Source organism: Triturus cristatus, chromosome 3_1 (assembly GCF_964204655.1).
Source record: "Triturus cristatus chromosome 3_1, aTriCri1.1, whole genome shotgun sequence".
Taxonomy (NCBI): domain Eukaryota; kingdom Metazoa; phylum Chordata; class Amphibia; order Caudata; family Salamandridae; genus Triturus; species Triturus cristatus.
The window spans coordinates 560,343,611-560,367,165 of NC_140583.1; the positions used below are offsets into that span (position 1 = coordinate 560,343,611).

The window sequence follows — 23,555 nt, forward strand, 5'->3', positions numbered from 1 at the left end:
TAGTCAGCTGCGTGAGGGCTGATGCCCAGGGTGGGCAATATCAGGTTTCCTGTGTGGGTCTGCTCGTTTGAAGGGTGCTTGGGGGTGGGGGGGGGGCGGAGGGGCTGGGGAAATATTGTGAAATACATGTTTGCAGGTCGGACTCTGCTGCTGTTCTTGGTTGCTAGGGGGTTCTGGACGTTCTGCCTCCTGTTTATGTTCCATTTTATTATCTATAACCGCAAGTATCCTGTCGGATTTGGGAGACTCTGTGAACTATACCACTGGACCTATCATACCAAAGCATGATATTGTGTATCGTACTGGGGTTCGTATTATTGACACTTGGTCATTGAAACAATTGACTGTCGGGTGAGAGGTCCCCACGTTTCACGGTACGGCTCTTCTGGTTTAGCCTACTGCTTTATGATATGGTCAATGTTAATTGAGTCCTGGTGCCTGTCCGTAAGCTGTAAAACTTGCAAAACAATAAACAGATTTTTTTTAAACTGTACTCACACAGCAGCGCAACACCGGCAATAATATGTTTGTCAAAATCCATGCACAGATGGCAATACTGTTGCTGGAAGGAAAAATTTAGATTTACGTTATGGCCTACACAAACATAACCATGTCAATACCAGTAAGAACAATGTCAAAGTATGTTATGACAACTGTGTGTACAATGTTAGGGATGTTGCTAAAAATAGTACCAGTGACTGCCATATCATTTTCAGGAGTTCTAATGAACTCACATCATTGCTGTTGGATTCGCCCAGGGTGATCTTCTCATCAACCCTAATTCAGAGCTACGTGGTTAGACAAGTCCTACGACCCACATCCATGCCTATCGATTACCAGGTCACAGGATGTGTCTCTCTTAACCTAAAGACAAATGTGTTTCCAGGGAAAAAACCCTGATCAATCCCACAGATAGTTGCACCACAAATAGGTCAAAGGAAAGTGGCCCCAATAAAACGAGTTTGGCCAAAGGCTTGTGTTCGTGACGTGGACGCGCTTCCTTCAGAAGCTCCCACCTTTGGTCGCCATCTTTGGATTCTTTTTTCTTGCGTTGGGTTACTCTTGTTTTTCCTTTAATCTTGTAAAGTCTTTCTCCAGTTTTAATCCCTTTCCTCCTGTCTCATCTTTCTGGCGGAGGAGGGTGGGTCCGCTAGTGAATCCAGAAAGTCCACCAAGCTGCAGAACTACACCGACAGGTAAGAAACTAAGTTTTGCACCGTGAATCTTTCTGGATTCACTATGCTGTGCATAGACTTTGTAGCGGTTTTTCCTTATTGTGGTGGCTGGGTGGAAGATGAGCTCTGGTTACTGAATATGTGTTGTAAGACCTTCTGTCCCACTTGCGCTTCCTTGTTCATTTGGATATCTACACAGTAGTGCTTAGTGAACGTGTGCACTGAAGACCATGTTGCGACTTGGCAAATGTCTTGAATTGGTGTGTTAGCTAGAAACGCAATTGCAGCTCCTTTCTTCCTTGTTGCGTGAACATGAGCTGCTCCTTGTAACAGTTGTCCTGCTTGTTTGTGGCAGAGTTGTACGGTTTGCGCAATCCACCGTGCAATGGTATTTTTCGTAAACTGGTCGTCCCAAAAAACTGCTGGCAAAGGAAACAAAGAACTGCTTTTTCTTTCTGCACTCCTTTGTCCTTTCTATATAGTGCATTACCGCCCTCCTGGTGTCCAGTGTGTGTAGCGCCCTTTCTGTGCTCGTGGCTGGTTTTTGGGAAAAAAATAGGTATTTACCACCTTTAGCATGAAGTGTGGGTCTGTTCTCATTACAATCCTATCCTTGTGTATTTGCAGGTAGGGCTCTTGAAGTGTTAGCGCTTGCAATTCACTTACTCTTCGTAGTGATGTGATAGCCACTAAGAAGGCGGTTTTTAGCGTGAGCGTGTGCAGTGTAGCCTTGTGAATAGGCTTAAAAGGTGCCTTCATCCATGCTTCCTCTCAACATATACTGGGGGTCTGGCTGCGTCAGATCTGCTCTCGTATTACCAGGCCTCCCATCTGCTGGTGCTGAACGAGTGGTGGTATGGGAGGGGGGGGGGGGGGATCCGGCATATGCGGTGGAACGGCGTCTCATGGCCCCACACACGCTTCACACCTTGCTGTATTCCGCCGTCCATCGGGCGCGGTTGCCACCGGCGACGCAAGTAGTCTTTCAAATTTGGCGCCAGGCGTTACGCCGCATTGGGTGGTGGGGTGTCCTCACATGCGAGACCCCCCTGTGGCATAATGGGTGGCTACCGCAGCTGGCGGCCCTGTCAGGGTTTGAGGGGTGGGATCGGATTGGTATTTCCACTATAGGCGATGTTGTGAGTGGGTGTGTGCTGAAGTCCTTCCGGGACCTCCAGCAGGAGTTTGACATGCCGCAGACGCAGTTCTTTCGCTATCTGCAATTTCGCCACGCATTCTCCCCCAGTCGGGAGGGGTTGGATTCCATAGCTGATTTCAGTCCTGTCGAAGCAAAGTTGTTTATGGGGGATCTTCAGGAAAAGAAAATCTCCAAGATATACAGATCCCTGGTTATCCATAGTGCCCCCTCACTCCAACAGCTTAAAGGGAAATGGGAGGACGATGTTGGGCCCCTTGACGAGACGGATTGGACAGATGCACTGGCCTCGCCCAGGGGTGCGGCTATAGCCATGCGACTCCGTCTTATACAACTTAAGTACCTACATAGGGCCTACTTTACCCGGTGGAGGCTGTGGCGGGCGGGCCTAATTGAATCTCCAGAGTGCCTGCGCTGTAGACAGGAAGAGGGCTCCTTCTTTCATACTGTGTGGCTTTGTGGGTCCTTGTCTCGGTTTTGGAGAGGGGTACTGGCGTGTTTATCCGAGGTGCTGGGGTGGGATCTCCCCGCGGACCCCAAGCTAACACTCCTGCACATCATGGAGGACATTGGTGGCAACACATATAAGCAGCATCTACTGTTATTGGGGCTTACATTGGCCAAGAGGGATATTGCCAGGGCATGGAAAGCGCCGAACGACCCCTCGCTGAACGTGTGGAAAAGGGGCTTGGACTTTAATATGGGTCTGGAGCTCCCTATCTTTGTTGCTAGAGGGTGCCCTCGCAAACATTATAAGATCTGGAAGAGGTGGGCAAATTATAGGGGTCTTCCCCTGGAGCCAGCCCCGAAAGAGCGGGAGGAGGGACTCGCCTAATCGCCCCCGGGTGGGGGGGGGGGGGTGTGCACGTATGGACGGGAAACTACCTGTCAGACCTACGTGTATATGCCTTACTGATAGCTGAATATTGTATGGTGCGGTCCGGGGGTGGGAGTTGGACGGATGGGGGGGGTGGGGGGGGGGAGTTTTGGGGGTGTTGCTTTCATCTGAAATGCATTTCAATTATCCTATTCTGATTAAAATGTCAATGGCATGATTGTTCATTGCTTGGGCCGATACCTCTGGGATACAGGGGCCGGCATCATATGTGTCCGTTGACGAATAAACACAGTTTTCAACAAAAAAAAAAGGTGCCTTCATCAATTGAGTTAGCACCACATTGAGGTGCCATGCTGGTGCCGGCATTCTGACTGGAGGTGCGATTCTCTTTGCTCCTTCTAGAAATCTTTTAACTACTTGGGAGGTGAAGAAACATTTCCCCGTTTCTCCTCTTGTGTAAACCACTATCACCGCTAAGTGCACCCTTAGAGATGTGTAGCTTAGTTTACTTTGTAGTAGATGCGTTAAGTATTTCAGTACTGTTGATTCTCTTGTGATTCTCCTTTACAGTTTCTCCCTAATGCACCACTTTGCTACGTAGCACTTTCTTGTGGTAGGTCTTCTTGCCTCCCTGAGCACTGCCATTGTGCTTGCCGGTAGTTTGAGGTGTGCAAATTCTAGGTCTTCAGGAGCCATGCAGCTAGGCTGAGGCTCTCTGGCTCTGGGTGTAGCACCCTCCCATTCTGCATTGTTAACAGGTCCCTTCTTCTTGGGAATCTGTGTGCTGGTGCTTGCGCTATTTCCACTATTTGTGAGAACCAGGACTGTCTGGCCCACTGAGGTGCTATTAGTATTAGGGGCATGTTGCTGATCCTGCATTTGCCGAGTACCCTGTGTATCAGTGGTATAGGGGGAAAAGCGTATGCAAATATCTTTGACCAACTTATCCATAGCACATTCCCGTGTGACCGATGGTCTAGTTGCCTGGATGCGAAGTGTTGGCATTTTACATTTTGGTGTGTTGCAAATGGTCTATTTGCGGTGTCCCCCACTTCCGGAATACTCTTTGTATTTCTTGTTGGTTGATCTCCCATTCGTGGGGTGCTGACGTCTGCCTGCTGAGTCTGTCTGCTTCCACATTGTCTTCCCTGGGAGATGTATTGCTAGTAGGCCTATTTCTAGAGGAATGGCCCATGTCCATATTTCCTGTGCTAACTCCGATAGTGCTACTGATTTTGTTTCACCTTGTTTGTTGATGTAGAACATGGTGGTTGTGTTGTCCGTCTGGATCAACACCCTGTTCCCGTACAGCTCCTTCTGAAAGGCTTTTAAGGCTAGGAACACAGTTTTTGGTTCTAGGTAGTTGATGTGCTTGATCGCATTCTGCTGGGACCATAACCGCCTCACCTTGAGTTTGTTCATGTGTGAGTCCCACCCCATCTGGGAGGCGTCTGTTGTGATGGTCACTGTTGGAGTTGGTTGTGTGAATGGTTTCCCTCGTGATATGTTTTCCTTGTTCCACCACGCTATTTCCTGATGCACTGCGTGTGTGGCAACCACTAGATCTTCCCAACTCCCTATTGCCTGTGACCATTGCTGCTGTATCCATTCCTGGAATGGTCTCATGTGGAGTCGAATATTTGGGACCAGGTGTATGCATGAAGCCATCATTCCTATTAGTTTGCTCACCGTCCTCACTGTCAGAACTTGCCCCTTGTGGTAAAGACGCGTTTCCTTCAATATTACCAAGATCCTCTTTGTGCTAGGGAACACCTTGGCGTGTATGATCTCTGCCCCTAAGAATACCTTCACCTGTTCTGGTTCTATTGACAACTTTCCCCAATGGATTGAAAAACCCAGTTGGAGTAGTGTTTGTATCACCTGCTGGATGTGTTGTTTGCACTGGCTGTAGGAGCTTGCTTTCACAAGCCAGTCGTCGAGGTAGGGGTATACATGTATTCCCTGCCTCCTTAGGTGTGCTGCTAGGCATTTTGTAAACACCCTTCGCGCTGATTTGAGCCCAAATGCGAGCACTGTGAATTAGTATTGAGTCTTGCGGATTACAAATCTAAGTAAGCGTTTGTGTCCTATGTTGATGGGGATATGTAAGTACGCGTCCTTTAGATCTATAGTTGCCATGTAATCCCCTTCCTGTACCTGGGGTATTACCTATTGAAGAGATGTCATTTTGAATCTTTGTGTCCTTATGAACTTGTTTATAAACCATAGGTCCAAGATAGGCCTTAGTGTTTTGTCCACCTTTGGTACGAGGAAGGAGTTGGAATTAACAGCCTTGTTTCTTTCCTTGTGCGGTACTATCTCTATTACCTCCTTGTTGAGCAGTTCTTGTGCCTCTAGTATCAAGAGTATATGTTCTTTCGCAGAGTGTGATTTGTTGCTTGGTTTTTTGTTTGGAGGTTGTTTTATTAGTTCTATACAGTATCCGTATTGTATGGTGTTTAGTATCCATTTGTCTGTTGTGACCTTCTTCCATTTTTGGACGAAGTTCCTTATTCTGCCTCCTACTGGTGTTATATGTTCGGGAAACTGCTTGTCTTTTGAAAACTGTTTATGGACTTTTTTCCTCTTTGGATGCCCCCCTTGAGGTGTTATCTAGGTGGGTGTCTGCATTTTGGCGAAGTCACTTGGAGGTGGGTTGTTGCCCTCCTCTCCGTGCCTGTCCTCCTCAGTTTGAGTGGCCCGGAAAGGACTGGCCCGTGGCTGGTATTGCCAGTTCTGCTGCTGCTGTCCCTGTTGCTGCTGTCCCTGTCCGTTTTCCTGATAACCTTGTTGGAAGGTTTGGTGTGAGGTACTTGGTTGGTTGCCTCCCCTACCATTTGGCCTTCTTGAGGGCGTACCCCATCTCATTCCTCTAAACTGCAGTGCTCCCATGGACCTTGCAGTTTCGTTGTCTTTCTTGAGTTGAGTTAACTTTTCGTCAACTGGTGTCCCAAAAAGTTGTTCTTTGTTAAAGGGTGTGTCCAGGATGTAATTCTGCACCTCAGACTTGAAGCCCGAAATCCTAAGCCATGCGTGCCTTCTCTCTGTCACCTCGATCATCATCTGCCTGCTGGACGTCTACGCTGCGTCCAAGGCCGACTTTAAACATGTGTTTGCCATGTTTTTCCCTTCTTCTACCACGTGGGTTGCCCTCTGCTGGTACTGTTTCGGTAGGTGCTTCAGGAGTTGCCTTACTTTCTCCCAGTGCTGGTATGCATGTCTGTTGATTAGGGCGTTGGAGTTGGCGATACGCCATTGGATTGCCGCACTCCGTTCTACCTTCCTCCCCGTGAGGTCCATTCTCCTACTCTCCTTGTCAGGGGGTGGTCCTGCATTTGTGGGCACATTGGCACTCTTTCTAGCTGTTGCAGTGATTATTGAATCGGCTGGCACTGATCCTTGAATGTATGCAGGGTCCTTTGAGGAGTGCTTGTACTTCTTCTCTGTTCTTGGGGTTACAGATTAACATATATTTAGCTCCCTGAAAGCCTCTCTGCCCTGGCCCAGCACACTAGGGAGCATGGGCAGGAATTGACTTATTGGTTGTGTGGGTAAGAGTCTCCAGGAGAAAGCAAGCCTTTGGTTTCTCCTCCTCCAATTTTACCCCATATGTCTTTGCAGCAATCTTGACCACCACATTATAGATCCCTATATCGTCTGATGGTGAAGGCCTCGAAGGGTATGTGTATGTCGAGTCTTGGTAGGTTAGTTGTTCCTCCTCGTCTTCTCCCTCGAAGTAATACAGGGCCTCTTCTTCCTGTTCTTCGACCGGTTCAGGCGTTTTCGGTGGTTCAGGGTCCTCAAAGCCCCTTTTGACCTCGACCGCGGCCGAATGGTGTACGACTCATCTTGTCGTCGAAGTCCTTCTTTCGCTGCCGGATGCTCACCATTTGGGCCTCAAGCCTCCTTTCATTCCTTTCCATCTTGGCAGCCTGTTTGGCGTCGAGGGTTTGAGCACTTCGCTTCTTGGTCGTTGACGTCGAAGCAGTTGTCGACCCGTTCTTTCTCGGAGTCGAGGAGTCCTTTTCGGGGGCTTCCTTCAACGACCTTGATTTTTCGTGGCTCTTTGTCATCCGGGAGTCCTTTTCGAAGGATCCGCTGGGCTCTTTGTCCTTGGGTGCAGTTGCTTTCGTCGAGAGCTTCGACGGCACTGTTCCCTTCGAGGACTTTGTCTCACTCTTTCGAGTGTCGGTCTCGGAGCGATGGACGTGGCCCCTGCATGGTGTGGTTCGCCCTTCTCTGCCTCTCTCTTACTTCGAGGGTCTTAGGTGTGAACGCCGAGCAAGCGTTGCAGTCGTCGCTGTTGTGGCCGAGTGGCAGGCAGAGGTTAATGACTGAATATTGGTCCTTCTGGGCGTATTTGTGGTGGCAATTGGTGCAAAACTTGAAGGGAGTTTTGTCCATTTGTGCGTTCAGTGAGCTCCCTGTGCGCGGATTCTCGTGTGAACATCGAAATCTCTCGAAATTTTCTTCTCATTAGTAGTCCCGGCTACCTGGCCTGTAGTCAGTGCGATGATAACCTTCGATTTTCGCGGTTTTTCCTGTTTTCCGTTGATTCCTCTTTCAAAACTCTGGAACTCCTTGACAACGATCCAGACCCAACGGCGGAAAAAAGAATCTGAAGATGGCGACCAAAAGGTGGGAGCTTCCGGAGGAAGCACGTCGGCATCACGAAGGACACCAAATGGTGGTATGTCGACGCCCACCTGGGCCACAAAAAAAATCAAAAAAGAGAGAATACTACAATTCCTTAACCAACCACTAGATGGCAGAATAATGCACAGCATAGTGAATCCAGAAAGATTCACACTACAAAATTGTATATAACAGCCAAAACTTTGTACATATATTTATACCCTTGCAACCTTATAAATAAAGAAGCAAAAACATAAAACGTAACATTTTAAAACGTTCTGTAATGTAAAGGAATTTTTTATTGGAGACTAAAAATTAAATCAGTATCTTCAGATGGATCCGTGGGAAGCAGCCTAAGTACATCAAACAGAATCCAGTATGGACAATGGATAGCCGATTGAATTTAGAAACGCTCCAACCTTTCAACTGAAATTAAAATTTGGATATTTGTGAATTAAACAAAATATTTAATTATTTGTGCTTTTCTTCTTTATTAATACTTGTTTCCGTTGTTTGTGTATTGTTTTGCAGTTCAAATATTTGAAATTAGTTAGGCTAGGTCCACAGATCCAACAATGACTCTACTGGGGGTCCCCAAATTCCTGTAATGATTCAGTGGGTGTCCAGAATTCCAGCAATGATTAAGTAGGGGTCCACAAAAGTCAACAGTCTAAGTACCAGTGCTGTGTACCACTGAAGCTCACATTTTAGGTGTTGTAAATTAGTATATAAAACAGCACTTGTAGTTTGTCAAATACATACAGAATAAAGTAAAGCATGATTTGGAAACAGTATGTAGCATAAATCTTTTCCCCCATCGCAACAGAAACTGACTTTGTGCTGTGTCATTCATGGACTTTTATGGATGGTCACATTTCTTTATGTTTCTATTCTTGAAAGCTTGCAGAAGCCTCAAAGGGCACCCATTTATGGAGTAGGTATGCCACCCATGCCTAGCTCCATGTCCGTATTTTCTTTAGAGTATTAACACATCTGTAATAGTTAAGGGACTGGCAAGTCTTTTGCCCTTTGAAAAATTCAGGAAATCCAAATGCTCGACGCGGAGCTGATGAAATTACAGAGGGTAGAACCATGAATATGGATTTATCCCAACTGACGTTGCTTCCCTCTAGAAGGCTTGATGGGTAAGGTTCATGGACGCCGACCTCTATACCACTCCGTCACCAGCAACTTCTTCATATTTGTTTTTATCTCAGGAAGGAGAAACACTTCATTAAAGTTGAAGGCTATTTGTTTATGATTAATACTGTGGTGGTTCTCTTTCAGCCTCCTTCGTCCTAGGCTATGCTGAAGATCATGAAGGCATTCAGGGGCCTGCATCTAGGTGTCTCTGACCTGTGCCCCTAGCGCTTAAAGAGTTTTAATGGAATGAGTGCTGGAAACGGAAAAGTGCCACAAGGATGCTTATCGAGAGCTCCAAAAATGAAACGGTAGAGAACAATGAATTTGACTATGGTAAAATGAATCAAAAATACGAATCAGATTTTAATGGGACCAGGAAAGGTTGGGTATTGACGGGCATAAACACACAAAAGGTGATGGGAGGAATTCATGCAAGAAGTCAATATTGCCCATCGCTCACGGTAGCGTTTCAACCCATAGTTCTTACAACCACCATCCAACACCTTTAGTGTGTTTGATGTACATTTCCAAGTGCCAAGGGTATATGCACTGACATGGCTTCCATGCTCACTGTGCCACTGGACCACACCTGACTGACTAGCCCCAATAAGGGAGAAAACAGTTATGGGTTGCAAGTGTTCTGGTTCAGGAAGGACATGGCCTGGCAATTCGAGCTTGACTGTTCCTACCAGAGCAGGGTCAACAATGATTTCCATATGGCTGGGTCCACACTGAGGTGGCACAATGGTCAAAAGAACAATGGGCTGGAATGCTACCCTGAGCGATTGCCAGTGGTCAGACTTATTACAAGCCTTCTTCCCATCACCTTTAGCGTGTTGGGTGGGACACACCCGAGGTACAAGAAAATGAACTATGATGCTGTTCTTTAACTGAAATAATAATGAGACAGCTATTGAAAATGGAGGACCTTGTGCTATGCATTGCAGACTTATCCGGTCTAATGCAACAGCTGCGATGCAAAATGCGGTCATACATTTTCTACATGTGCTGACTTTGGTTAATACATGTGGACCAGAATTAACAAGGTCAATGAAATTACTTCTGGAATTAAACTATCTTACAAACCCAAAACATATTTCAGCGACATTTCTAATCCCACTAGATAAAATATATTGCACTTAGTTTAAGAATACACCTTTTCATTTGACTACAAGTGTCACATTTGGAAAATCAAGTAAGGTGTTAACTGAATGATACTTACCTTCTCTGATTGATTTCTGTGTCAGCTCCTGGGTTTTTCCCTGGTCCCCAGCTGTGCCGTCGGAAGGGGGAAAGTGAACGTAGAGAATTCCTTGAAACTGATACTTGCACAGGAACCTCAGTGATACTGTCCATCTCTTCTCCTTCCATTTCTGCTGGTTCAAGATCTTCATTGTCCTGCTCCTCAGCAGCTGTGGCTGCGGTGCTACTAGTACTGCTGTCCAGACTGTGTCTGTTCTTCTGCTTTTTCGTGTTTAGTTTACGTGGAAGCGAAATGTCACTTCCACGGGATGAGGTCCTTTCCAGAGATGTTGCGTCATCCGCAGAAGAGCTGGAGCTAGTGATATCACATGGCGAATGCTCCTCTTCAGGCTGTAATGGATTAGTGAAACGTAAATATGGAAGTTTGAAAATAAAACGTAATTTTTTTAGAATGAAATTCAACAAGATCAATGTGACTTTCTGAGCAACCTCAGAAATTCTAGTGGTCAAAACATAGTGGTACTTTGTAAATATATATAAGACAAAAACAATTTAAAATCTCATAAAATAAAGATGCCCAAGAATTGAACCAATCTTATTCTAAATCATGCACAATAATTTTAATTAACATGTAAGCGAGTTCCATTAAAGAATTACTTTAAAGGTGTCATACATCTAGAAATATATTGAGCAATACCAACAAAAGCAAAATCATGCTTCTTTAATGTTGTGCCACCTTGAATAATGGATAACTTACAGTGCTTTAACTAATGGGCAGCATTAAAACTCATGGAATAACGGGGTAACTGGCAGAATCTGCCTAATAAACAACTTACCTACCTTCGGTAACGCCTTATCTGGTAGAGACTCCATCTAGCCGCAGATTCCTTATCTTAGAAATATCTCCAGGTGTCAGACTGGATCCGGAAATTGTTTAGTTAGCAGTACCCTGCACACCGGTAGGTGGTGTCATTTGGCTCCGTGTAGCTTCAATGATGCTGGAAGTGACGTGCGCGGTGCCTATACAGGGCCACAATCATGTTGGCGTCAATTTGTTTTCGCAACTTTCCATGCCAGGAGCGTGGAACCGTGAAGAACACAGACCCTAAAAGGGGGACAATTCTGTCCCTAGAATTCCATTTGAAGAGCGTAGAGGGTGGGTGAGTTGGCAAGGAGTCTGCAGTTGCATGAATTCTCTACCATTTAAAGCTTTACCAAAGGTAAGTAAGTTGTTAGTCTGAAAGATTTTCCTAACCTCAGAATAGATGACCAAGCAATACCTCCCTGGAGGTGGGTCTGCGAAACTGATTCACACTAGAAGGTCCTGCAGGACCAAACAAGCAAAGTGCCCATCCCGACAGACCCGACTGTATAGACAGTAATGCTTTGGAAATGTGTGTAGAGAAGCCCAAGTTGCTGCCTGTCAGATATCCAGGACTGGAACCCCGCATGCTAATGCAGTGGTCGCAGCCTTAGCTCTGGTGAACTGAGGATGTAAACCCTCAGGCGGTTGCTTCCTGGCCAGGGTATAGGGGATGTTAATGCAGAGCATGATCTATCAGAAGGTGATCTGCTTCTGACCGGCCTTTATCATCTTCACTTCGACATACCCCACGAAGAGTTAGTCATCCACCCAAAACTCACTTATGCGGTCAAGGTTGAACGAAAATGTTCTTTTTGGGTCCAATCGACAAAGTCGCTCCTCCTATTTAGAGGGATGCAGTGGATCGTAAAATGTAGGCAGTGTGATGGACTGGCCTACATGAAAAGAAGTGGCAAGTTTCGGCAGAAAGGAAGTTCCAGTGTGAAGAAACAGTTTGTCTAGGTAGATGCTCCGGTATGGATGCTCAGATGACACTGACCCTCCGGGCACGTTATTGCCACCAGGAAGGCAGTCTTGATAAGGAGCCTGGGAGCAGTTCAAAGGGAGCGCAAATCAAAAAGGTTAGGACTAGATTAAGATCCCACTGAGGCATGATAACGGGTGAAGGAGGAATCGTGTAGCAACCCTTTTAAGAACCAATGTACAACAGGGGATTTGAAGAAGGAGAGCAGATCAGGCAACAGAAGAAAGGCTGAGATGGCAGAAAGACAGCCCTTTAAGATGTCCAGACCAGAACCCTGCTGGGCAAGGGAAAGGATAAAGAGAAGGACCTGATAGAGGGGAGCAGAAATAGGGTCAAACTGTTTCTCTGCACACTTGACCCAAGAGCAGGAGTAAACTGTCTTGGTTGAGGGATGTCTGGCTTCCAGGATAACATTGCAGACTTCGGGCAAAAGGTCAAAAGCGGTCATCTGCCACCACTCAATCTCCATGCATGAAAGTGGAGTGTTGACAGGTTTGGGTGGATAACGGTCCCCTGCTGCTGCAACAGAAGATCCTCCCGTTGAGGCAGCCTCATCGGAGGACCGATGGTCATGTTCAACAACTCGGGGTAGCAAACTCTCCCAGCCCAGTCCCCAGCCACAATGATGACTTGGACCAGATTATTCCTGATCTTCTTGAGAACTCTAGGTGGAAGTAGAATGGGTGGAAAGGCATACGTGAGGCCTGAGCTCCACTTGAGATGAAAAGCGTCTCCGAGCGAGAGCCGTCTTAGAAACTCCAGTGCACAGAACTGCTGACACAGCACGCTCTCTGCGGTGGAGAACAGATCTAACCAAGGTTCTCCCCACTGCTTAGAGAGACCTTACACCATTTCCTAGTTTAGATGAATTCATGATCAACTAGGCATCTGTGGCTGAGTTCATCTGCCCTGGAGTCTAGAGGTGTCGCCCGGTGTTGAACCACCAGGGATATGCCCTGACTTTCAAGCCATGTCCAGAGATGCAGGGCCTCTTCACAAAGGTTCCACAACCCAACCCCACCCTGTTTGTTGCAGTACTATATGGCAATGGTATTGCCTGTGAACACCAGCACTAGCCTTCCCTTGATGAAGGGTAGAAAGGATTGCCTGGAGCTCCATAAGGTGATTGTGGAGTCAGGTTTCCACCAGAGGCCTCTGATCTCCACCTCTCCCAGTTGGCTGTTCCATCCCAGGACTGATGCATCTGTTGCCACTGTGAGATCTGGTTGGGGAAGGGAGGGAGTCTGCCGCTGACCCAATCGCAATGCGTTAACCACCACTGCAGATCTTTGGCAGTTTCTTTCAAGATCTAGACTATGTCAGACAGATTCCCCAGATGCATCGCCCACTGGAACTTCTGATCCTACTACAGAACCCACATATGCCAGGAGCCATTTATCACAAGCAGAATGCAGAAGGCCATTAGGCAAAGCAGCCTCACAGTCAGTCTCAACGAAATCCAGGACAGAGGCTGGAAAATCAGTTTTATAGCCTAAACTCACCATTCGGGAGTACAGCCCAAAACTTCACCATGCCCAGAATAGCTCCGATGAAAGGGAGCATCTGTGATGGAGTCAGGTGTGACTTAATCATGTTGATTGTGAACCCTATAAAATGCAGGTGGTCTGCAGAAGTCTGAAGGTGGGGGACGACAGCCTGTGGGGAGCCAACCTTTAAAAGCGGGTTGTCGAGATATGGGAAGTTGACACCCCTGATCTCCACAGATGAGCTGCAATCACCGCTGTCACCTTGGTGAACACCCGAGGGGCACTGGTGAGGCCAAAAGGAAGCACAGCAAACTGAAAGGACTTGCAGCCCAGGTAACGCCTGTGAGTAGGTAGGACCAGAATGGGGAAATACCTGTCCTGCAAGTCCAAAGCTACCATCTAGTCTACCGGGTCAAGGGCAGACCAGACTTGAGCAAGTGTGAGCATTTTGAGCTCTTCCATTTTGAGGAAGTAATTGAGAGGGTGCAAGTCTAGGACAGGGCACAGGTCTAGTATAGGACAAAGGCCTCCATCCTTCTTGGGCTCAAGAAATTAGTGTTGGCATTCTCTCTATAGCTCCCTTGGCCAAGAAAGCCCTCACTTCCTGACAGAGCAAGGAGAGATGGCCCCCTGTCAGCTTGTCGCAAGTGGGTAGCATGGGTGGAAGGGGATACAAAGGGGAGGGAGAAGCCCCTTAAGACAATTTGAAGAAAACCAACGGTCTTGTGTTATTGACCGCCAATCGGACAGGTGATGGCGAATCCAGTCTCTCACCGGGTTCCCATGATGATGAGAGGACAAACTAGAGGGGTTTGGAGGCTCTGGCTGGCGGGGGTGGTGGAGAGGCCTGAACTCTGGCTGCCCAACCCACGGGGCCTATGGGTAGAGCATCCTCGGAAAGGCAAAGGCTGGGTTGGGTTGGTGGTTGGCTGTGTAAAGACACACCTCGAAGCTTCTTCCATGACCACAGAAGAACTGAAAAATGGACTGGGGCTGGCAAAGGGCCATGGAAAGACCGAAGTATCTGGCCGTAGCCCTGCTGTTCCTGAAAGTGATCCTGCACGGAGATAGGAGCCATCAAAGGTCATGTCCATAAACGACACTTGGTAATCCCAGAAAAGCCAGTTGTCATCAGCCAGGCATGGAGCTGCAAGGCCACCGACGAAGAAACCGCTCTGCCCATTGAGTCGATCATTTCCGGCCCACATCGGATCGTGAACTTGGCTGCATCACTCCCATCTGCGTTAGCTTGGGAAAGTGTGGTCCAGGCCTCTTACAGAACCACGGGCAGCACTTGCGCCACTGAATCCCACAGAGCATGGGAGTAACAGTCCAAAAGGCAAGCAGTGTTCACGGGCGGCAGTGCCAGGCTGGTGGAAGAAAAGATTTTCTTTCCTAAGGTGTCCAGTCGCTTAGACTCCCTATCCAGTGGAGTAGTAGGGAATGTGCCAGGGTTTACAAGGGAGGTGGAAGCTTGGACCACCAAGCTCTCCGGGGTAAGGTGTTATGTAAGGAAATTGTGGTTTTGGTGGGACAGAGGGGAGGCAGTGGAGACGGGCAATCGTCCTGTTCACAGGAGTCCCTGTGCTGGGTTTGGACCAAGTCCCAAGCAGGATGTCAGTGAGGGCTTCATTAAATGGGAGAAGAGGCTCTGAGTGGGTCACTCACGGCTGAAGCACCTTCGTCAAAACGTTAGTCTTAACTGCCACTGAGGGTAGACTGGTGTCCAGGATCTTGACCAACCCTTCTCACCACCATAGCAAATGAGGCTCCCTCCTCCATAGTCACGGTAAGAGGAGAGACCATGCCAGTCCTGAAGAGGTGTCCTTCCGCTGGCATCCACCAAACCCTTACACCAGTCCATGTTCGGATCTAGAGGGTGGTATTTATCAAGGTTGAGAATGATTATAGAGATGGTATCAAGAGAATCGGCATCAGGACTGGCATCGGAGAAGTTATAGGTGGGACAACCGGTGACAGTCAAGATCTATTCGTGGGTCCGAGAGGCACGAGTGGAGCTAGGGACAGAACCACCCGAGGAGAGCCCGTGGGGGTCCCTCCTGAACCTGTGGGGCCCAAATATGCACTAGCAGGAACGTACTGCCCAAATATGAGGTGCATGCCTCATAGAACTCATGGAGTTGGGAACGGATCGAAAAGGAATGAAGCTGCCCCAGGCTGAACCCAGGAGCCAGCCATCGAATGAGACTGCTCCCTCAACTCGTGGGATGACTTTAAATGACGGAGTGAAGTAAAAAACCTCTTTGACTTCTTACTCTTGTGGTAGGAACTACCCGAAGATGACTTCAAGTGCGATGAGGATCTTGGGCTCTGCCACCGATCCTGGAACCTTCCTCTTGACAAGGGATCAAGACCATCGCAGAATTGCATGTTGAGTAGCAAGTATCTTGAGGGAGCTCTATCTTAAGGCCTTCGGGTGCATAGCGCAGCAGTCTATGCAGGTCTTCATGACGTGGTCGAATTCGAGGTGCTAGAGGCAAACAAGATGCAGGTCTGTCACTGACCCTTATCAATAATAGGCATTTCAGGGCCTGAAGCCAGTCTTCATATCTGACATACCTGCCACACCAGGTGAAAATCTCAAATAAGACTGCGACAAATAGCCAAAAAAGGAAAATCAAAAAAGTGGCTGGGGAAGTTCACTTCGGATCTGTGCTGACTGGCACTGAAAGGGAACTGATGTCAGCATGCTGGGGTGGCACCTATAGCGGCACCGCGCACATGACTTTTGACGTGGATGACGCCAACTCCACATGGAGCCAAACGCCGCCACTTACCAACACGCAGGTATATATCTATCTCAATCAACATCCCGTTCCTCCTCCACAAACAGGACTCGACAAGCTCGGGTTACGTTCAGTGGTTTATTTCGGCAGCTGACAATGCTTTTCGACCATCACTGGTGTGATATATATATATATCTCTCTTTGGTTGTCGCATTGCCTGATCAGTTAACCAACTCGCGAGTGGCAAGAGAAGGGCTGCATATGGAGTAGAGTGAGAATTGGGACTGCACTTTAATTTAGCAATGTAACTGTGGTGTAAGAAATTCACCAGATGTATATGGTGATGGGCACTGCCTGTGGGCATGATTGCTAGTCAGGTAAATCTATGGCTAGGTGGGAGAAGGATAGGATCAGCAGGAATGTACACTTACTATAAAATTAAATCAAATATAACCTTTTGCTTTTCACTTAATCATACCCTAAACAAATGTGAACTAAAAATAACATGACTTCTCATTTCTCCAACATGTGGAACGTGTGTAAAACTAAATTATTTTCTGATGTGACGAAAGATGTACCAAGATCGTGACATTATTACATCTTACCCCATAAATTAGTCAAGCAGTTTGCTAAAACTGTTAACCAATTTTTGAAATAAACAGATTTACCAAAGTACTATATGAGAACTAGTCCCAGTAGATTTTGAGACAAACTAATGTTTAGGTGCTTCTGTGATAACGCACATTGCATTAAGATAAGAATTATGCAATCACCAATTAAAAATCAATCATTGTCAAAATATATGCAAATGATAAGCATGGGAATCCATTCATATCAAACAATAGAAAGGTACTTGAATGAATAAATCAAGCATTTGCAATGCACTCGGGCTGGCATTTATGAAAGTTATAGCTATTGTCGTAACTGACAATGTTTTTTACTTTTGTTTAAAGTGGAGTGATCACATTTGCATAGCGCTATTGCCATTCATATGATCTTGTGGCACTGGAGAACCAGAAATTGGAAAATAGGTTACGAGGGAGGGAGGTGGAAAATGAAGGACACCAATGGAAAAAGGAATTTAAAAAATAGGTAAGGATTTGATGTAAAAGGGTCGGGGATAATGCAGGACAAGAGATCACGTGAAATCGGAGCAGGATATGTGCGTGAGAGACAGAGCAAAAGAAGGTTTACAGAGAAGTTGAGTGACAGGGAGAAAGGGATGGTTAGAGAAGAATGAGGCAGGGGAAAGGGAGTGAGGAACAGAGGGCAGTTGCGAATTCGTAAGGAAGAGACTATAGCAGAATGGATGAAAGGAAGAGCTGGGGAAGTTGATGCATACAGGGAGAGGCGAGAGTGAGGAGTTGCTTGGGAGTAGTCAGCATTCATACATCAGCTGAAAAATATGAATTTATGGGTACATGATTAATGGTATGGGACGCGAAAAATTTCAGATACCCAAAAGGTCAGGAGTGCTGTTATGACTATATTCCAGGTTTTGGTTAAGAAATTACTTTTTTAGGAGAGAACTTAGGATAAAACTTTTCAAATATTGTATATTGAAAACATTGCTTGTGTTTTAATTCAAATGGTATGCAATGCGATTCAGAAAAACCAAGACTATCGTTAATCAGATGCACTCTAATAAAAATAAAAGCCATTCCCCAATCTCAGGCATGATACTGCCTGAAAAGATAAACTGTGCCAGATTTTTGAGCAAATCCTGTGCTGGTGGGTATCCTTAATATGGTAATATTTAAAAGTGCACTGGATTTGACGCATCCTATTACAAAGTTACTGAGGAACTGATGCTCGCCTTGTAATGAACTAAATCCCCCATATCAAATGGCCACAACTCCAGTCTGTTATTGTTGTGTATGCTCCTGGAGTCTTGCGTGTCCTTTCAAGCCTGCGCTTCTGACTCATTTGCAACTGTTTGATGTTTCTATGGATAGGGGTTGAACAGCCCAAGAGAGGGGGCAAACCACACCGCCGCCGTAACCCGTAGCCCCCGTACTTCTCCGTGTGCAGCCAATGATGGACAGGCAAAAAAATAAAATAAAAAACAAGCACAGTAAATCCAATATGTTTATATTTAAAAGAGCACTGGATTAAAAAAATTCTATTGCAAAGTTACTGCAGAACCGATGCTAACCTTGTAATGAACTAACTCCCCTGTTCCAAAATGGCCACAACTCTAGTCTGTTATTTTTGTGTATTCTCCTGGAATCTTGCGCATCCTCTCTAGCATGTGCTTGTGACTCGCTTGAAACGGTTTGCCATTTCTATGGATAAGGGTCGAGCAGTCAAAGAGCGAGCAAACCACTCTGCCGCCGTGACCCGTTGCCTCCGCCTTTCTCCATGGGCAGCAAAAGATAGACGGCACAAATGAAACGTGGACGGGCAAAAAGAAAAAAACACCCAAGCACACAGTAAATTCAAAATGGTAATATTTAAAAGTGCACTGGATTTGAACCATCCTATGGCAAATTATGGAAGGCGCAAATGAAACATGGACGGACACAGGGAGTTACAACGTGAGGAGGAGTTAAGAGGGAGGAACAGGAGACGAGAAGGCATCGGTTGGATGTGGCGTAATGACCAGAGCGGCCCGACCTTGAAGCTGGAGAACCAGATTAGAGTCTCGGCCTTTGCCCAGCCTGAAAATGTATTGTGTCTGTCTGTAATATAACTGGTGGTCGTGAAAAGTGCACTGATACCTTTGGGTCGAGTTTGAGCTATATGACACTGCAGAAAAAACAAGCATCGCGGCACCAACGCTTTACTTTGAATGTTATAAGTAAAGCACGGGTGCCGCGATGATACCAAAGTAAAGAAATAGAAAAAAACATCTATTTATTTACTTTTGGTATCATTACGGCACCCGCGCTTTACTTATAACATTCAAAGTAAAGCGCGGGTGCCGCAATGATACCAAAAGTAAAGAAATAGAAAAAAACATCTATTTCTTTACGTCCGCGAGTGGTGCGCGCGCCACAGCGAACATGTGTTTTCAATTATCGCGCCTGTGTCTGGCCACGATAATTGAAACCACATGGCCTTTGGTGCGCGTAACAGACACCAATAGGCCATGGGCGGAGCAATGCGACTGCCTTTGGCCTATTGCATGCTGTCTTAGTAAAAAACACGCACACAAAGGCCAATAGCGGGCCACAAAAGGAAAAGCACGAGCGTGTGCAATTCTAGGCTCCGTTTCTGAACCCCACACAAAAGGGCTCTCGCTATGCAAGCCTTAAACATGTTGACATTACTTTATGCTTACGCAGAAGATCATTCCATGCTTTCGCTGCACCCACTACAAAGCTTCCGCCACCCCAGGTGGCCTTTTTTACAAAGGGCACATGTACCGATTTAGCATCAGAAGAGCGCAATGATCTGTTTGGTGTATGCCAATACAACCGCTCTTTTAGATAAGCTAGACCCATCCCATGAAGGGCTTTATGGACCAGACACAAGGCTTTGAACTGGGTACGCTTCCTAACTGGCAGCCAGTGCAGCCTTCAATCTCATTGTAGAGTGGAGCATATTTTGGGATACCAGACAACAGTCTGGCCGCAGCATTCTGCAAGAGTTGCAATTTATGCAACTCTTGGATATTAAAATAAAGACTATTGCAAAAATCAAACCTAGCCATAGTGAGAGCTGTAATGACCGTATGTTGACAGTCTTTAGGTAAAAGAGGCATGGTTTACTTACAGGACCTGAGAGCATAGGATGTAGCAGAGGCCACTGTGTTTACTTGGTTCCTGAAACTGAGCTTGTGATCCACCCACACTCCCTGGTTCTTTACCTTCTTGCTGGGCGTGGGGAGAGGACATAAAGTGTCTGGCCACCAGTCCAGTGTCCAGAAATTAGGAACGTTGCCAAAACACACCACCTCCGTTTCTCCGGAGTTCAGTTTAAGGCAGTTTTGGACCATCCAACTCACCACGGCATACATGCAGTCCTGAAACCGGGCTGCAGTGCCCAATAGCTCATCTGGTCGTAGCGACACCACAATTTGGGTGTCGTCCGCGTAAGAGGTCAGGCTAAACCCAAATGCTTGAATAAGTGGCGCTAATGAGGACACATAAATGTTAAAAAGTGTCGGACTCATTGAAGACCCCTGGAGGACACCAAATGGCAGAGAAAATGGTTCAGATGAGAATTCGCCCAAAGACACTGACTGACTTCTATTAGACAAAAAAGATCTCAGAAGTTTCCAGACGGAGCCCTGTACTCTGATCTCTTGCAGTCGGGTCCATCAACAAAACGTGATGGACCGTGTCAAAATTCATATATGTCCACGTAGAAAATTAGTTGGCATCGGCCACCAGTGGAGCAATATTTAATCAAGTGAATTCAAACAAAAACGTAGAAGCTATTTGGTTTGCATGCTTTGAAAGCTTAAAGTACAGCAAAAGGTACCAGTGCATACAATTACTGTTTGTGTATGAAAGTTTTTCTGATTCTTCCTGGCCCAGAAGAACTATGTGTGGTAGAACTATTTTAAATAGTATGAGAGGAAAATTGAGACAAGCCATGTAAATACTGTAGTAGAGACACTCCTTGAAGGACAAAACCCTTTCTGTACACATTCTCAATTTGGGTAAGGGGCAGGCAGTGTCTCCTTACAGTTGTATGTACACCTTTGGAGTACACCGTTAAAAAGAGTAGGTTCAATTAGAACTCATCTGGTTATCATACTTTGACTTTCCAGACAATTTCAGTCACATGTCAAGATTGTCTGCCCAATTTACTCCACAAACGTATGATTTTATTCGCATTTCCTACATTTTAACAGCTGGAGAGATTTCGTTACATGGGTGAGATTATACCCTAAGTCTGAAGGCTTGCATAGAACACACTTAAAACAATGAACATGATATGTTAAGCACATCACAAGTGAGCGCAGGAAGACTTGGGATAGTGAATGCGGGTTGAGAATTGCAACCTAGCTTAGAATAAAAGCTCAATTCTCTTCTGATGGTTGGCCTCTGCTTCTTACAGACTATGCTTTCTGGGAACCACCCTTTTTTCCCGGGTATTTTACTAGATACTACTTGAAAATCCAGAAAAAGCCAGAAATCGACAGCTCTAAGGCAGGGTTCTTCAAACTGGGTAGCAGGCCGCGCTAGGGGGGCCTCAAGTTATCCTTCGGGGGCGCCAGGCTCTAACCAAAAGAAGCAGTATGCTGAAAGCAGTGCTTTGTTTTAAGACGGGAATAAATGAGCGGCAGTATTTGCTCTGTAATGAGCCATCGCTAACATCTTTTGTCATTGATATCCTAGCTGGGAGTACGTGTCAAAAAGGAAGGGGCTCCAAATATTCTTCAATAACCCCATCCCATTTCTAATACTCATCCCATTTCCAATAGTCACACTGTGGATAATTTTACACGTTAGAATGACCTGGCTGACAAAAATAGTATGTTGGGCAATCATGTATTTAGTTGCCTTTTTAAAAAGGTAACAGGATTTACCTGCAATGTTTAAATATGTTATGTGTTTAAATAAGTTGAGACATATCTAAACATTGCCATCTTAATAGAATAATTGTGAAGAGGGTGGGGCCCAATTGATTGTATTTGTTCACTGGGGGGGCTGAGGGGGTGAGGTGCGGCTTTCAAAAGATTGAAGACCTCTGCTCTAAGGTAACCGAGACACCCATCCTGATTCAAAAAACATTTAAACCAATATTGGCAAACGAACTACAAGTCTTTCCTAACACTCATCTTGTTGATTGCACCCTGGAACCTTCTCATAATGCCGTAATAAAAAGATTAACTTCGGTAGCTGAAGGCTGTCATTAAGTTCATACTCAAATTACGAGAAATAAACAGTTTTCTGATCTGTGCTATGTGAACAAGGGACTGCTAAACAGAAATGGTGGTGTTTGTGTGCTGAGAAGAACGCATAACATTCACAGTTGCAGTGAAGTGGCTTAGTGAGACTAAAGGGAGGGAAAAAGTGATGTCATTGAGACTAACACGTTCCAAGCCTCACCACATTTATTGGGAGTGACTTTACAAGTAATTTATAGCACATTACTTCACTCTGTGGAGGCGTGGTCTTTTCCCACTCATTGGAAAATGTTAATCGTCATCCGTCTTGATTCAATCACAGGCAGATATTCACGCTGTATATACATGTTTGAAGGAAAATATGTGATTTACATGCTTTATATAACATCATCATCATCATAAAAGTGAATTTTGTAAAATATGTTCGTTTCCAAAAATATGAATTAAAAAAAGAAAGATACAACAATTATTTAGTCTATTATAAATATATATGATTGAGTCTTCCTTGTATATAAACAATTTTAAACTAATAAAAATGCACTAAGATCATAATGCAATTTGCCTTATAGAGTATCATTTTGCAGATGGGACAAACTAAAATCATAGGGCCTAACATCTAACACCTAGCAGTTATCTTCAATTTTCTGTTGGAATTGGAGTGTAATATTTTTGGAGCCTTTACAACAGTGAAGTGCAAGCCAAAGCTTTCTGATTTCAGAACATGGGGTACACATAAAAAGAACACATATTCAATAAATATGAAGGTAGAGCAAACTTTGAACATTCTTCAACATACTGTCTCCATGTAGTTCAAGAAGGGAGAGTGCCAAATTTGAACTCCAAAAATAAATTCTTCACAAAATATGAGTTTTGTGATGCAGGTAGGGCTCGTGTCCATGCTAAGAATGGATTTACAGAAGCCATTCAGATCTTTGTAATTACATCCATCTCAATACATAGCTCTTACTGGGAATACATTGGCGGGATCTTGCATATGTGGGCAGTCAAACAAAGTTTGTTAAGCCTAAAATCTTTACGTTTTCTTATATGCACTAATGAACACGTTACTTACCTTCGGTAACGCTGTCTCTGGAAGAGACAGGATCTAGCCGCAGATGCCTTACTTAGAATCTTCCCTAGGCGACAGACTGGTTCTGAAAAGTTTTTCCCCCACAGTATGCCTGCACGCCGGCAGAGGGCGTCGAGCAACTCCACAGCAATGTCGTCCTCTGGATGTGTCATCAGCGAAGTTCATACAACTCTCTCGCTGACATTTTCTTCCGTGACCATTGTCGGCGCTCAAACCGTGGAGTCACACATAGAAACTGTCTATTGGAACAGTGTTCCAAGATCACAGACACCATGTGTCAAATACCTACTAATACCAAAATTCAATAAGAAACAGAAAAGAAATGCAGGAGGCTGAAGAACAACCAGGGCAGAAAGCAGGAACAGCAATGTCCTCATAATCCTCCAACGAGATAGACATAGCCTCCAATAATACAACCCAACTGGATGGAG

The 23,555-nt window shown here is 45.7% G+C and overlaps 1 protein-coding gene across 12 annotated transcripts in view; it reads right to left on the reverse strand.

The window, feature by feature from the left end:
- Nucleotides 1-23,555, reverse strand: part of AKAP13 (A-kinase anchoring protein 13) — a 1,236,163-nt gene that overhangs the window by 484,487 nt on the left and 728,121 nt on the right. For all 12 annotated transcript variants that reach the window (XM_085644487.1, XM_085644486.1, XM_085644483.1 and 9 more), the window contains exon 12: nucleotides 10,170-10,540. In XM_085644487.1, coding sequence (XP_085500613.1) covers nucleotides 10,170-10,540 — 371 coding nt within the window. The remainder of the gene's footprint in view (nucleotides 1-10,169; nucleotides 10,541-23,555) is intronic.